At 36.6% G+C, this 14,668-nt stretch overlaps 1 protein-coding gene across 1 annotated transcript in view; it reads left to right on the forward strand.

Moving 5' to 3' along the window:
* The window catches only part of NEK10 (NIMA related kinase 10), a gene marked incomplete at its 3' end in the record, with an annotated part of 106,520 nt that overhangs the window by 47,960 nt on the left and 43,892 nt on the right, over positions 1–14,668 (forward strand). Inside the window, exons 23-25 of the mRNA XM_081996485.1 lie at positions 6,151–6,280; positions 6,877–6,947; positions 12,747–12,960. Of these exons, the coding sequence (XP_081852611.1) occupies positions 6,151–6,280; positions 6,877–6,947; positions 12,747–12,960 (415 nt within the window). The remainder of the gene's footprint in view (positions 1–6,150; positions 6,281–6,876; positions 6,948–12,746; positions 12,961–14,668) is intronic.

Here is a 14,668-nt window from a genome sequence, read left to right on the forward strand (position 1 = left end):
AAAAGTTCATAGAAAACCTTCAGTTGGGGATAAATGCACATAAAAGCCCATGAAACTTGTGGCCTGCTTGGAAAGGGTACTTAAATATTGATAACCTTGGCCCTTGCATTATGTGGAGAGTTCTCCCAATTTTTGTTGCCAGCGTTAAGTCAATAGTACTGTAAATTTTTATACTGTGAGGTTTCCCCAATCACGAGATTTCTGAAATGAAATATTCACAGAATAACTTTCTGACTGGAAAATTCTAGGCAATGCTTGGACTAGAAAATGAAACTGTTGAGATTACACTGATGAGAGAGCAATTATGCACATGAGAGTTACCCCTCTTACCTGACTTCAACCATTTTAAAATTACATTCCCCACCTGGTGGGAAGAAGATTTATTGCACCATAAAACTGCAAACTGAAGGTAGTAAATTTCTTCCCTACACCCATACATTTTAAAAAATGTTGAAAATAATGAATTTTCTATAGGCGTCAGCAGAGATGTAGGATGCTTGAGAAGGTGTGTTTCTTGAAGAAGAAATTTTATATATGTAAAATATTTTACAAAAATATTTAACAATTTATAATGAGAAAAATGTATACAAGTTAGAAAACAATGCAATAAATTATTATAGAATTACGTGGCAATACATTTCAAAATAGAAAACTGTGAAGGTAAAATTCTTAATAGTGATTGAAAATCCTGTTTCAGCTTCATCACTCAAGGGATAGTCAGAACATCCCCAAAAGTCTTGTGTTGAATCTGCTTATAGATGAGAGATGCAAATAGCTTTCAGCAATGTTCACACAAGCTCTTTATTCAAACTGTCAGTTTTGTGGCTCTTGTTTCTTCTTCCATTGCTTTTAGTGGTAATTATGAAGCCATAATACTGGATGTGTATCTGTAGCTTACAGCAAACTATCGGGGAAAAAATTGTGATAAGCAGCAACTGCTTTTCTATCTTTCTTTTTTTCTCTTCTGGGATAATTCTGATGGTAAGCAGCAGATTTTATTTTTTTCCTTGTACAGCCCACCTCCCCCCCCCCTACCCCCTGCTTTCTGTGATTCAGAGAACTAATTATAGAGTAGATCTGTGTTTTTTTTCACACTGGTCTCCAAACACTCCCAAATCATCCTGCAGTAGTTTAGTAAAATGAAAATGGGCCACCTGGTTCACAGAAATGTAGAAATGGTGCCAAAACAGAAGCATACGCTTGATTTTCTCACTCTTTGGACTGAGATTGGTGGTCTTGTCCCTTTTCTGGGAAAACAGACATTTGCTGAAACAGGAGAGATTCTAACTTGATGTACGGCAAATTTTTTTCAACATTTATAACAGTCAAATGTAGAACAGGCTGCCCAGAGAGGTTGTGTAGTCTTTACCTCTGAAGGTTTTCAAGACACTACGTGATAAATGCCTGGTTAGCCTGGGCCAGAGAATGGTAGTCTCATTTTTATAGTGGATTGTGGCAGTTATAGGTGCAAAAATTGTGCAAATCCCTTCCTCTACTTTTGCTTTGATGAATTCTGCCAGCAACTAAAAAGGCTATCCATTGCAAGCAGCTATTATTTTACAAGTATCTTAACAAATCTATCTGAATATCTGAAGGTAATAGAAGTTCCAGAGACTCTTTTAGTATTTGGGACCAAAAAAAAAGAAAGGTTTATCCGTATATGGCGAACTCGTCTACCATCTATCAATATCCATAGGGAAGGAAGAATGGGATAAGCATATCTGATATTTTGTTAGCCTCCAACTATTTTCAGCCTAGATTGCTTCCTCAACTAGGTATGGTTTCCAGGCATGAGTGTTTGTATAAACACCACCAACTGCAAGCATCTCCATCAAACTGTAAATAATTAATTGGAGGAATGATAAAGACTAAAAGCAATAACTGTCATTGTTAAAATCTTCTGCAGTGGTGTATGCTTCTTATTTACTCTTCCAGTATAACCATCACTTCTGCTGGGAGTTAGTCTTGAAGGGTCACTCTTATTTTAATTAATCCATAGCTGTCTAGTTGAAATCATGTCTCAATTGAAAATATTCCTCATACTGTAGGATGACATATATCACCTTGTTCTTACACCTGTCAGAAGCATTTGGATTAACCAGTGAACACTGAACCAAGACAAGTCATGAGCGACTTATTGAAGTTCTGTGCAGCTTGGGAAGTTTTCACTGATTGTGTCCCATGTAAAGTCAGCCTCATAATATTGGATGACATATATCACCTTGTTCTTACACCTGTCAGAAGCATTTGGATTAACCAGTGAACACTGAACCAAGACAAGTCATGAGCGACTTATTGAAGTTCTGTGCAGCTTGGGAAGTTTTCACTGATTGTGTCCCATGTAAAGTCAGCCTCATAATATTGACAACATTTCTTAGAAGCTTTAGAAGCTCTAGAAAAGTAATGCTGTTTTGAAAACATCATTCTGTCAGCTCTCCATTTCTTCCCCCTCCAAATTCAGGACTCTTCCTTCATTTTGGAACTTCTGTCCACTATAGCTAATGTGAACATGAGCTAATCCAGTGAGGATAGTCATCTTTCATAGGTGTGTGATAGTACTAATGTAGCAGATTCAGATTGGGACAGTCTGTTTGTAAATCTCTGTTAAAAGTATTCTTAAATAAAACCCATGACAAAATAACATCAGTGAGCAAAATTGTAACTGAAAGCTTGATTGCAGAAATGTCCCTAAGGCCATGGGTAGATGACTTGGTGAAATTGTACTGTTTTACAAGTAGCACAAATATTGATTTGAGCAACAGAGGAAGGTTTGATTTTTCTCTTTTTTTTTTTTTTTTTTAGATCCTAATTAGAAATGTAGGGTAATATGGAGAGCTATCTTCTGTATTTAAAATAGCTGCTTAATTTTGCAAAAGTAGTTCAGAAGAAAAAACATAACTCTTTGGATTAAACAATGGCTTAATCAAATTCAAGACTCATTTTAATGCTGTTGGCATAGAAGACTTTGTTATTAAATATAAAAGCAATGCTGATATGTTGAGCAAGAGTGAACTTTCTCAGAAATAGTTATAAAACCATCTGTTCAAGGATGCTGAGAATTTGGAGAATTATTCAGTAGATATAGTTCTGTTTCTTTCATATAGAAGAATTTAGTGTTGGTTTTGCTATGGACATATATTCAGTGAAGGACTCACTCTCCTATAGTTAACATAAAGCTGCTGAAGTAAGTTTTTTCAGCTAGAATACATAATTTGGAAATGAGCAGAGATTTGTAAACATAGAGGAAGACTGTAGTGATTATCTTGAATATGTTAACTGCAAGAACTAAATGACCAATTATATAAGTATCTGCTGCCTCTTAATATCCAAGACTCTGGTTATCATAGAGTATAGCATCAGTACTACTGCTTCATGGCAGTATCATCAGCCCTTGGAGCAATGGAAATTAAATTCTTTATCAGCTCTTAGAGTTTCTTCCTTTATGTATTTTATTTTGACACTGAATGCATCTTACTATGTGGACATCTGTTTGCTAAAAATTTAATTAGTGCCACTGTCCTGTTTCAGCCAGTCGAGATCTCTGAATCCAGGAATTTAAGGAAGAATCCTGCCTTTACAAATAAATAAAAAAAATGGTCACACCAATACTACACCCTTAAAATAATTTTCAGTGTTTGTGACTAAAACTGATTTTTGAGGGTTTTTATGGAATAAAAATCAGAGTCTGGTTCTACTCATTCTTTCTGGTCTTGACCAGACAGTGACAGTTTATACACAGCTGTCAACTGAATTGGACAAACTGTATGTACTCCCACCACACTCCTGTTTGTGGGTGGCAGCGTACAGGTGCAGAACTAGGTACTTTCTCTGCTTGGCATCCCTCAACAGTGCAGATCCAAAAGATGCAACTTGACTGCAGAACTGTTTTGCTAGTCAACAAATACTGTACCCCACCCACATTTCTAACTAGCAGATGGTGAGGCAAGCCTGTAGAACATGGTGAGGGATTTCACTACATCTCTTAAAAGTAAATAAATAATATTTTAAAATTCTATTTAAAAATCTAAATTACAGAATTAATTAGCCATGAAAGTATAACATCATATAAATATAGGATTTTATATTCTCTGTAAAACTTTCGTGGTCGCCTTAGAAAAATATTACTTCAGTAATTTAAAGTACATAATAAGAATGAGACAGTACTTATTTAAGGTATTGGTCATCCTAATGCTCAAAATATCAGAGCCTACTGACTAAAGATATTTATTCTGGAAGAAAAGATCAAATAGTACGCTGCTGCAAGTCCTCCTTTTGATTAAAAAAAAAAAAGGGGAGGGATTAGATATGCATTTAGAACATGAAGTCTTTCAGCATGAATAAGCAGACCAAATGACTTCATTAACTTCAAGCTAGGTTCTTCCCTGCTGTTCATGAATACAAGATTCTGCAGGCCAGGTCATGATTGCTTCTGTTTCACTCTCAGTTGTATTCAGCTTATTTTTTGTGTGACTGCTGCGTGACTTTTTGCATAGTTACATAGATTTGGTTTAAATAATCTCAGTTTGGGATTTTAATATTATTTAGTCATTTCAAAAACAATAATTTATAGCTTTGGGTCTCTTTATGCATGAAAATTATCACTGGAATGAAAGATTGTAAAATTCAAGTCAGATTAATTTTTCTGAATAGGAGCACGATTAGAACTTTACTAAGAACAGGGGCTTTGCCTTACTGAGCTCATCATCTATATGATAAGTTGCAATACTGGTGTTTGCTCTAATAGACACATTTAATACATAAAAATGAAATTTCCACAAAATCTTCTAATGAATTAGTGTCGCAGTGAGGAATAAAGACAATCTGATTACAGAAATGGTATCATGCTCTAACACCATGTTCAACAGCCTGTATTCCCCTCTATGGCTACGTAATAGTAGCAGCAAAATTCAAGGAAAATTGCTAATTAGGTTTCACACAGAAATCTGTATCTTGCTTGATCAGTTTTTTTCAGAAATGTGTGACCTGTCAGAGTCTCTCATTTCCCCACACTGTGACCTCTGTTCTGACTTTCTGTTCTCTTAGATCACTTAATTTGTCTTCAGCATAATAGTTTATCTAAGGGACGTCATCCCATTTATTTTAAAAATCTGTTTTCTGCACTTTGTACATACCAGCAACACACTGTCTAGCAATATACTTTATCCAGACTGCATTGTTAATTGAATTTACACAGTACCTCTCAGCTCCAAAATAAGGCATTTTACCAAATGTGGTAGTATAATCATGAAGTTCGTATAGTGATTCTAAATTCTAAGCTGAAAGGAAAAGGAAAACATGTAGGTTTTCAGGTTGATTTTACAGATGAAAGGAGTCATGTATTTTTTAATATCTGAATAATTGCAGAGAGAAGACGCTAAGTGAAAAAAACAATATTATGTGATATGACCTTTACTTACTGCTAAGACTTGAAGTCTGGCATCAGAATATCCCAAACAATGTAAATTATTATCATCCGGGTTTATGAAAAGTTCTGAGGAAATTAAGAGACGGAAGTAGAGCCTACTCTGTATGGAGTCAAAACTGAAATTACTGCCTTCTTCCACTTGCTTTAAATGGATCTTTACAATGGATTTTTTTTATTGTCATTCGGCTGGCTGTTGAGAGTCCTCACAGGGAAGGCACTACAGTAGTTTTGAGAGGATGAAAATGATATAATCAGAAAAGTTTTTTAACTCGCATTAATAGCAAAATCACATCCAATTAGCATTCTAAATATAGGAATCTTATTCATATCTTTCTGATATCTGAATTATAAGAGGATGTGATATATTTATCTGTTCTCTAGTCCATTTTATTGAGATGCCATCATTGTAAATGAGTTCTGAATGCTGTAGTTCATTTGTATCCATTTAGTGCAAAGACATTATAACATGAAATGAGTAGAAAGGACAAGTGAACAAAATATAAACCACTAGTGTCGTGAGAACTGTGGTAGAAGTGGAAAAGCAATTAATTGTACTTTCACATTAAGAATTTGGCTGGTAAAGGAAATAAATGCAACCTTTTGAACATAACTGTATGTGGTCTGAAAATATGTTGTAGTGACTAACTAAAAATTGTGGATTTTTAAAAAATTAGCCTACTTTTAAGTGACTTAAACACCTGTGTGTTGCATTGCTTTTTACTTAGCCCTGAAGTTGTAAAGAGTGAGCCGTACGGAGAGAAGGCTGATGTCTGGGCTGCAGGATGCATCCTTTATCAGATGGCAACTCTGAACCCACCGTTTTACAGCACCAATATGCTCTCCTTGGCAACTAAGGTATTCAGATTTGCCGGATCAACCTACCAATTATTTCTGTATGTGTTCACTAGATCCATGAGAATTTATGTTTAAGGTTATAGAAGCATAAACTGCTCTCTGGTATGATGTGTGAATGAGCACAAGTGTTTATCATTGCATGAATTGCATGAATCTTGCCATTTTAATTGCAAAAACTGCTTGTAATTGTTAGTATATTATTATCTCTCAGACTAGCATATTTTTATCATTGCATTTGGTGATAATAGGAGCTTTATATATATATATATGTAAATTTCTTGATGTACTATAATATTGGATTTTCTATAGCATTGTGTATTACACCTTAGGATGTGATTACAAATAAAAATAAATCATTGTTTGTTTCCCTTATTCAGATATTGTAGCCCTTTGATCTACAGTGATTATGTATATTAATGTGGATACCTGATTAGAAGTGACATTCTGCATTAGAAGATGTGTTCTAAGTTGTTTTGCAAGTTAGAGCTGATGCTGTAATGCCCATCAGGTTGTTTAAAGGAGCAATACTTATGGGATCTTCAAATAAATAATGGAATATTTTTCTTCAATTAACTGTAGATTTTTTTACTTTGCAGATAGTAGGGGCTGTGTATGAACCTGTGCCAGAAGGACTGTACTCTGAAAAAGTGTCATTTGCCATTAAGAGGTAATTACTCCTCTAGTTTTATTTCACCATCCTGCTGAAAACATGTTTTGTTTTGTCTGTTTCCAGCAGTGGTAATGTGACAGTTTGCTGACTTTAGCAACTGCCAGAATTGTCTCTGAATATGAAATACCTCGGTTTTTCTTTAAATCAGAAGATATCTCCTTACCCAGCTAATAACATATGCAATATAGTTGCATACATGCAACTGGAAAACTCATGCCAGTATAGTGAGCATATTTATCCAGCCAGTATAAACTTTATACTCAGTACTGAAGTTTAACACTACCAGTGCTGTAGTTAATTCCTTACACATAAATTTTTTTCCTCTATGAAAATACAGCTTTTTGAGTAATTTTCAAGTGCAGTTTATGGTCAAGGAAGTAACCCTGTTGCAATATGTTATTTATAGATCACTGTGTGATCACATTCATAGTTTTGTGTGTTTATTTGACTGATAGAAATATGTTTCCCATTACCTTCTAATCCTGTTAGCAGGATAGAGGAGATAACAAAGCAGAGATAACGCAGTAATGGAGGAAAAGATGAGCTTGTATTTGTTCCACTCATCATATTTCTCTTAGCTATGGTTACGTCTTCCTAGTGATAATGTAATGTGTAAGGCAAAGTATAGAGAGTGAATTGTTGCACTTCTATGAGAATTATCTCCCTTGATTTTTCCATTTTAGAAAAACTCTGCCTAGCAGAAAAATGCTTTTTCTTTCTTACTTAGATATTGAATTCCATCTCTAAAAAGCACTTTACTATATAAAGGCTGTAACATTTTTATACAATGTTTTATTGTACAAAAATGTTTCTGTTAAAGACCTAGAGCATGGAGGACAACAATGGAGAGGGTAAGAGCTAATAGGACTAACATTTACATTTAAAAGGTCCTGAAATTAATTTTAATATTTTAAATACTCACAAATATTTGTAGTTAGAATAACTGGCTTTATTAACTCATTGCTTGCATTTTATGGATAATATAGTAATCTCAAATGCATCCAGAAAATATCTTCCAGTGACATCATATCGGTATTGATATGTATTACATTCTCTTAGAAATTTTAAACACAACTTTATCAGTGACTTAGGTAAAGTTATGTGAGTATCCGGCCCTCTGTCTTTTCCTTCTTTTCATTCCTGATAATGATGAGAAACTCTGTAATAGGAAGTTTTCGAGGGTTTTTCCAAGGCAACTATTGCGTTAGTTATGATTGTAGATATTGTGGCTGCAGTAAACAGGTTCACTGAAGGTCCCATATCATCATGAGACTGGCTGCTATGGAGGTATACTGGTTTAAATAGATGATTGCATAGGTATTTGCATGAAAATGTTAAAATTAAGTTTTCCTATCACCTAAGAATTTTTCTGCTTATTTTAATAGCAGTGGGAAGCATAAAATATTTTTTTAAAAAATGTTGATTCTCTTACTATGGCTTAATCCTTAAATGAAATATTATGTTTAGGTTTTGGCTTATGATTCATGAGATATTTGGAAAGAATAAAGAACATTAAAGAAAAGCAGTAATAATGAGATTTTACTTTTAATATAGATGAGGAAACATTAACAGAAATGAAGAACTTTCTGAATGACTGAAGCACAACACATACTCAAAGATGAATGTCTTAAATAGAAAAAATAATTAATTGATAATGATAAGAAAAAACATTGAAAGATTCATGTTGCAACTGTAAATTTGCATTTAGTGTTAATGTTACTCAGTATTTTTATTATTAAAATACAGTTTTATTGGATTAAGCTACTGAAGAAAGTTCTGGAATCATAATCATCAAAGTCTTTCAGAGTTGAACACCAATCACAGAATCACTAAGGTTGGAAAGGACCCTCAAGATCATCAAGTCCAACCATTAATCCAGCGCCACCATGTCCCCTAAACCATGTCCTGAAGCACCACATCCACATGTTTTTCGAATACTTCGCAGATGGTGACTCCACCACCTCCCTGGGCAGCCTGTTCCAATGTTTGACCACCGTCTCGGTGAAGAAATTTTTCCTAATATCCAGTCTAAATCTCCCCTGGCACAACTTGAGGCCATTTCCTCTTGTCCTATTGTTAGTTACTTGGGAGAAGAGGCCAACACCCTCGTCGCCACAACCCCCTTTCAGGTAGCTGTAGAGAGCGATAAGGTCTCCCCTCAGCCTCCTCTTCTCCAGACTGAACAACCCCAGTTCCCTCAGCCGCTCCTCATAAGACTTGTGCTCCAGACCCCTCACCGGCTTTGTTGCCCTTCTTTGGACACGCTCCAGCACCTCAGCGTCCTTCTTGTAGTGAGGGGCCCAAAACTGAACACAGTATTCAAAGTGCGGCCTCACCGGTGCCAAGTACAGGAGCACAATCTCTTCCCTACTCCTGCTGGCCACACTATTTCTGATACAATCTCCTCAGTGTTTAGTGATAAATAAATCATTTTTTTCTAGATGCATGTGAAATGGATTTAGGACTTACTAGAAATCTTTTATAGGTCACATCATTCTTGGAAATTTTGACCAATTTCAGTGGATTACAATAAAAAAGTAAAAAAAAAATCAAATAGAACATTTTTTAAGAGTGAAAAACTTGCATCTGTTTAAAGGAAATAATTCATTTTACTTAAAATTTTATAACAAAGTTATGAAAATTATTGAGATGAATCAATAGATTTGAGCAAATTTAAACAAAAAAGATTAAAATCAAGAAGTTCAAGTACTGTAAAATATTTTCAAAACTGCTACCTTACATGGCAGTTTTATTTATTTAGCAAGTACTGTTTTAGAAATAATAAAATTTTCTGTGACACTTTCTTTAAAGAATGGTGTTGTGTTAAGTGTATATGTATGCTAGCTGGTCAATAGTACTCTGCAGGAAAGTCATGGTAAGTTATCAGGTTCACTGGAGTTAACAGATTTAAGACAATTTATAGTACATGCAGAACTGTCCCTGTCAGCTTTCATGTCCTACACTACATACAAAATATTCTGGGGATTTAAAAATAAGCCTGATCGTATATTATTACTCTTACTAAACAGCTGCCTAGGGTGCCTGAAACAAGAACCATAGAACTGTAAAGTAATTTATCTTGGAAGGTACCCTTGAAGGTCATCTAGTCCGTCTGCTCAAAGCAGATACAATTAGATCTGGTTGCTCACTGCTCAGGGCTTTGTCTAACTGACGTCTGAATATCTTGAAGGATAGCGATCCCACAACTTCTCTGGGCCCTCTTCAGTGCTTGTCTGCCTTTGTGATTAAAAGTAGTAGTAGTAGTAATAATAATCATCCTTACATCTAATCAGACTTTCCTGTGTTCTAATTTGTGTCTATTGCCTCTTGCCCTACTACTGTGTACCTCTGAGAAGGATCTGGCACTATCTTTTCTATACCCTCACATTATGTATGTAGCAATCAGGTCTCTGTATAGGTGGTGCAGGTCCCTCTGACAGCAGCCCTGCCCCATGTGTTAACTGATCCTTGCAATTTGGTGTTCACAAACCTTTTGAGAATGCACTCCATCCCATCATCTAGTTAGTTAATAAAGATTAAAAAAGATTAAAGAGTGCTGGCCCAGTATCAATCCCTGGAAGATGCTACTTCCAGCCACCAGCTGGACTTTGTACTGCTGATGTAATTTCTTTGAGCCAGGAAGTTCAGCCAATTATCTACCTACCTTGCAGTCCTGTGGATACAGTGGGATATTGTGTCAAAGGCCTTGCTAAAATAAAGCTACCCACAGCATATACTGCTCCCCCTTCATCCACAGAGCCAGTAATCTCATCATAGAGAGCAATCAGGCTAGTCAGGTATGGCTGCTGTGTGTTAAATCCATCCTGGCTGTTGCAACCTAGTTGCCTTCTTGTCCTTTGTGTGCTTGGAAATTACTTCCAGGGGAATTTGCTTTATTATTTTCCCAGGGACTGAGGTGAAGTTGACTGGCTAGTAGCTTCCTGGATCTTCCCTCTTACTCTTCTTGGATATGCATGTGATATTCAACTTTTTCTCATCTACAGGAACCTCCCTCTGATCCTTTCAGACATGATGGATAGTGGCATTGATCAGTTGCATCAGCACCCTCAGGCTCATCTGCTTATCTCATCTAGTCCCATGGGCTTGCATATGTCCAATTGTCTTAAATGCTTTCTCACTATGTTTTCTACTGTGTGGTAACACTTCATGCTCATGGATTCTACAGGTAGGCTCAGACATCTGGAACACATAAGGCCAAAGTTTCCTGATGGAAATGGAAGCAAAAAAGGGATTGAGTGCCCCAGCCTTTTCCATGTCCTTTGTCACTAGGTTGCATAATGGGTCCACATTTTGCTTAGCCTTTCTTTTGTTGTTAATGCCTTATAGATGGCCTTTCTTCAGCTTTCCACATCCATTGCTAGTTTCTCCAGCTGAGCTTTGGCTTTCCCAATGCAACCCTTCAGGCAATATCTGTATATTCTTCCTGTGTAGCCCACCCCTGCTTCCTACATGCAGCAGTGGGCTGTTCTTGTGTTTTGAGATGTCCCTAAAGATTAGCTAGCACTCCCAAGCTTTCCCTTTACCTTCCAGGGCAGTTTTCCATGAGATTCTACCAGGAAGATCCCTGAACAGTTTGAATTTTGCTCTCCTGAAGTCCTGCATTTTAACCATACAATCTGTCTTTCTCATTTCTCTCAGGACTTTGAACTCCACAGTTTGATGGCTGCTGTAGTTGAGGCTGCCCTCAATCTTCACATGCCTGCCTGGTTGTTCCTTGTTTGTAAGCAACAGATCTGGCAGACTGCAGGTTGCGTTGACCCTGATTTGAACCTTTCCCCCTCACTGGAAGAATTGAGGAGAGCACCACCTTGGCCCCCTGCCCTTCACACTTGTCCCCAGTGATGAGTAGTCACTTTCGGTATGTTCAGGGTCAGCCTTGGTAGTGTCATTTGTGCCCATATGAATGAGCAGCAAGGCGTAATAGCCCAAGGGCCAGATGAATCTTGGTAGTATCTCTACAATGTCCTGAATTCAAGTACCTGTCAAGAAATAGGCTTCACAATCATCAAATCAGATCAAGTAAATGGGTGCCTCTGTTCTCTCAATCTCAAATAACTGTCACCTGCTGTTTCTTATTTGTGATGAAGACACTTAATTCAGGCTTATCTGGCTCTGATGTGTCCTCTGTTAGGTCGTCTTCTTCTTCACCTGTTCCCAGGTCACTATACCTGTTCTGTAATTGTGTATCTGTAGGTGGAGGAAAAGCCTTCCTTCTTTTGGCAGAAGTCACAAGTCTCCAGCCTACCTCCTCTTAGGAGCCTCCATCCACTGCTCTTTTGTGGGTCATCTCTAGGTTTTCTCCTTCTTTGCATTGTTTGAGGGCCTTAACTCTGCAAGGTCTCCATGAAGATCTTGTCATTCTCCTGTAAATCTTCCCAACAGCACACTCATCTCCTTCACAGGTACTTTGTCCAGCTGTGCAACAACTTGACCAGAGCACAGTCCCCACAGCGGAGGCAAATGCATCCCCCAGCCCCCGAAAGAGACACCAGGCATTCCCTACCGTGTCTGGGAGTGCACAGCAGCAGCCCCCGTAACAGTTCTGTCTGGGTCAGTGCCTCTGAACTGCCAAGGATAATTGTTCCAGCTGATGCCAGAGACTCTGCTCTGTGATGTGCCAACACCAATGCTGCACAGTATCAAACTGTCCCACACAGGCTTGAGCAGAATGCTGGCCAGCATGACTTGATAAATACCAATGGAGGAATGCTGTGGTACTAAACAGTTTTTTAGAAATAAATAATTAGCTTTCATTAGAGAATGTTCTTTCTGTAGATGCTTGACTCCTGATGCAGAGGCACGTCCAGACATAGTGGAGGTCAGCTCACTGCTGTCTGATGTGATGATGAAATACTTGGATATTTTATCCACTTCTCATCTCATGTTGGAGAAGAAACTGGATCGGGTGAGGAGACGAACCCAGAAGTACTTCATGGAGGCTAATCGAAACGCAGCAACCTATCACCATCAGCTTTCCATTTTATCACAAGTAAGTATGTGTGTATTGGGCTTTATTTTTTCTTATCATTGTTTGCCATATCTAATAAAATAAGGTACAGCAAATCAGAAAATAAATCAAAATGAAAAGACCCATCCTCTTAGAACATTTTTCCATGCAGGCTCTTTGTTTTTAATGAAGTATTCATTCATTATTTGTGGACATGCTTATGCAGGAAAAAGAACTACCTTAAACATCGATATCATTCTATGTTGGAAAATGGCATTGTTATGGAGGTACTTGCAGTTTTGATAGAATCTGATAATGTTTAATTATTACTGCACACTTGTGAATTGTTTGTGTCTTGTTTGTGAATAGGAGAATATACACCTGACTAGGGTGGAACAAATGGATAATCTTTGTGTGATTCACAAATAATGACACCTAGAAAATGGAACCTAGGCAAATATAATTTTTAATTACAGATTGCTAAATATAGAACAGTGATGCTGATAAGGTATTTGCTAATGCTTTCTTACTGTCTGATACAATTCTGCAGAAATACTTCTTAAAATTCTTCTATTTACTTCAGGCTCTGTTTTAAGTACTCCTCATGAAGGACATCAGTATTGTACATAATGAACCAAACTTGTATGTGATCTTGGAGAATTTACTTAAAAAAATACAAGGACATACACAATACTATATTTTTGTGTAGTTAAAGCTCGCTGTGAAAATTATTGTTATGGTAATTATGAAGCAAAGTTACAATTTACACAGCTACTCTTGTCTGTTTAGCTATTGTATCTCTCTTAGATTCCTTTTATCAGGGCTTAGTAGTTTGTACTGAAGAACCTTTTTGTAGGTAAAAGGTTTTCAGAAACACCTAGTCCTAAACTCAAGGATTTTTTATTTATTTATTTTCAGTATGTTCTTTGTCTTCATCTTCCTGGACAAACATGAGACTTGTAGAAATTGTTATTCACTTTTTTTCCAGTAGTTTTTTGACCTATCAGTCCAAGATCATTATTTGTATTTGGTTTTTTCAATAAAAAGGAGGCCAACAACTTCCAGAAAAACTTCAGCAAACCACTGTCATTTGAAATGTAAGAGGTACTGAGATAAAGATACAGAGTAGGATTTACCCTACGCATTTGGAAGCTTGTGGTATACCATTATTTTTTTTCATCTTTTGATATAGTTATTTTCTTGCATAACTGTGATGAAATTTGCAAATAAAATATGCTATGGATGGAATGCTGCCTGATTTGGAATTTCAATACAATTATCCTGTCTTTGAGAGAAGAGTGCCCTATCCAGACACTTGTAAGATATGATAAAACTAATAGCTTTACATTGAAGTTAGAGTACTTCTGTTTTGTATAAATACTTGAAAATTACACCTATCTACCAAATAAGAAGGAAGATGCCTCTGTATATTGGAGGATAATGGCTAGTCTTCTCAAGGAAGGAATACTGTAATTCTAGTTCTACTCCAATGGATATTTATTATGTATATTAAAATATATATATTATTTCAGGAGGACCTGATGAAGATCTGCAATACAGGGAACAAGGAAACAACATGGCTCCTTCTGTTTCTAAGCCCTGTAGTACTCCCTTGAAATTTGAAAGATCCTAGCCTGATTTATTCTACCATATTTACAGCAAGGACACATAATTAGGTCTCCCACTTCTCATTACTGAGCTCCATAACATAGGAAAATTTTGTGAAGTTTATGAGGATTTCTAATAAAGA

Source organism: Phaethon aethereus (assembly GCF_964289735.1).
Source record: "Phaethon aethereus genome assembly, chromosome: 2".
In the NCBI taxonomy this organism is placed as follows: domain Eukaryota; kingdom Metazoa; phylum Chordata; class Aves; order Phaethontiformes; family Phaethontidae; genus Phaethon; species Phaethon aethereus.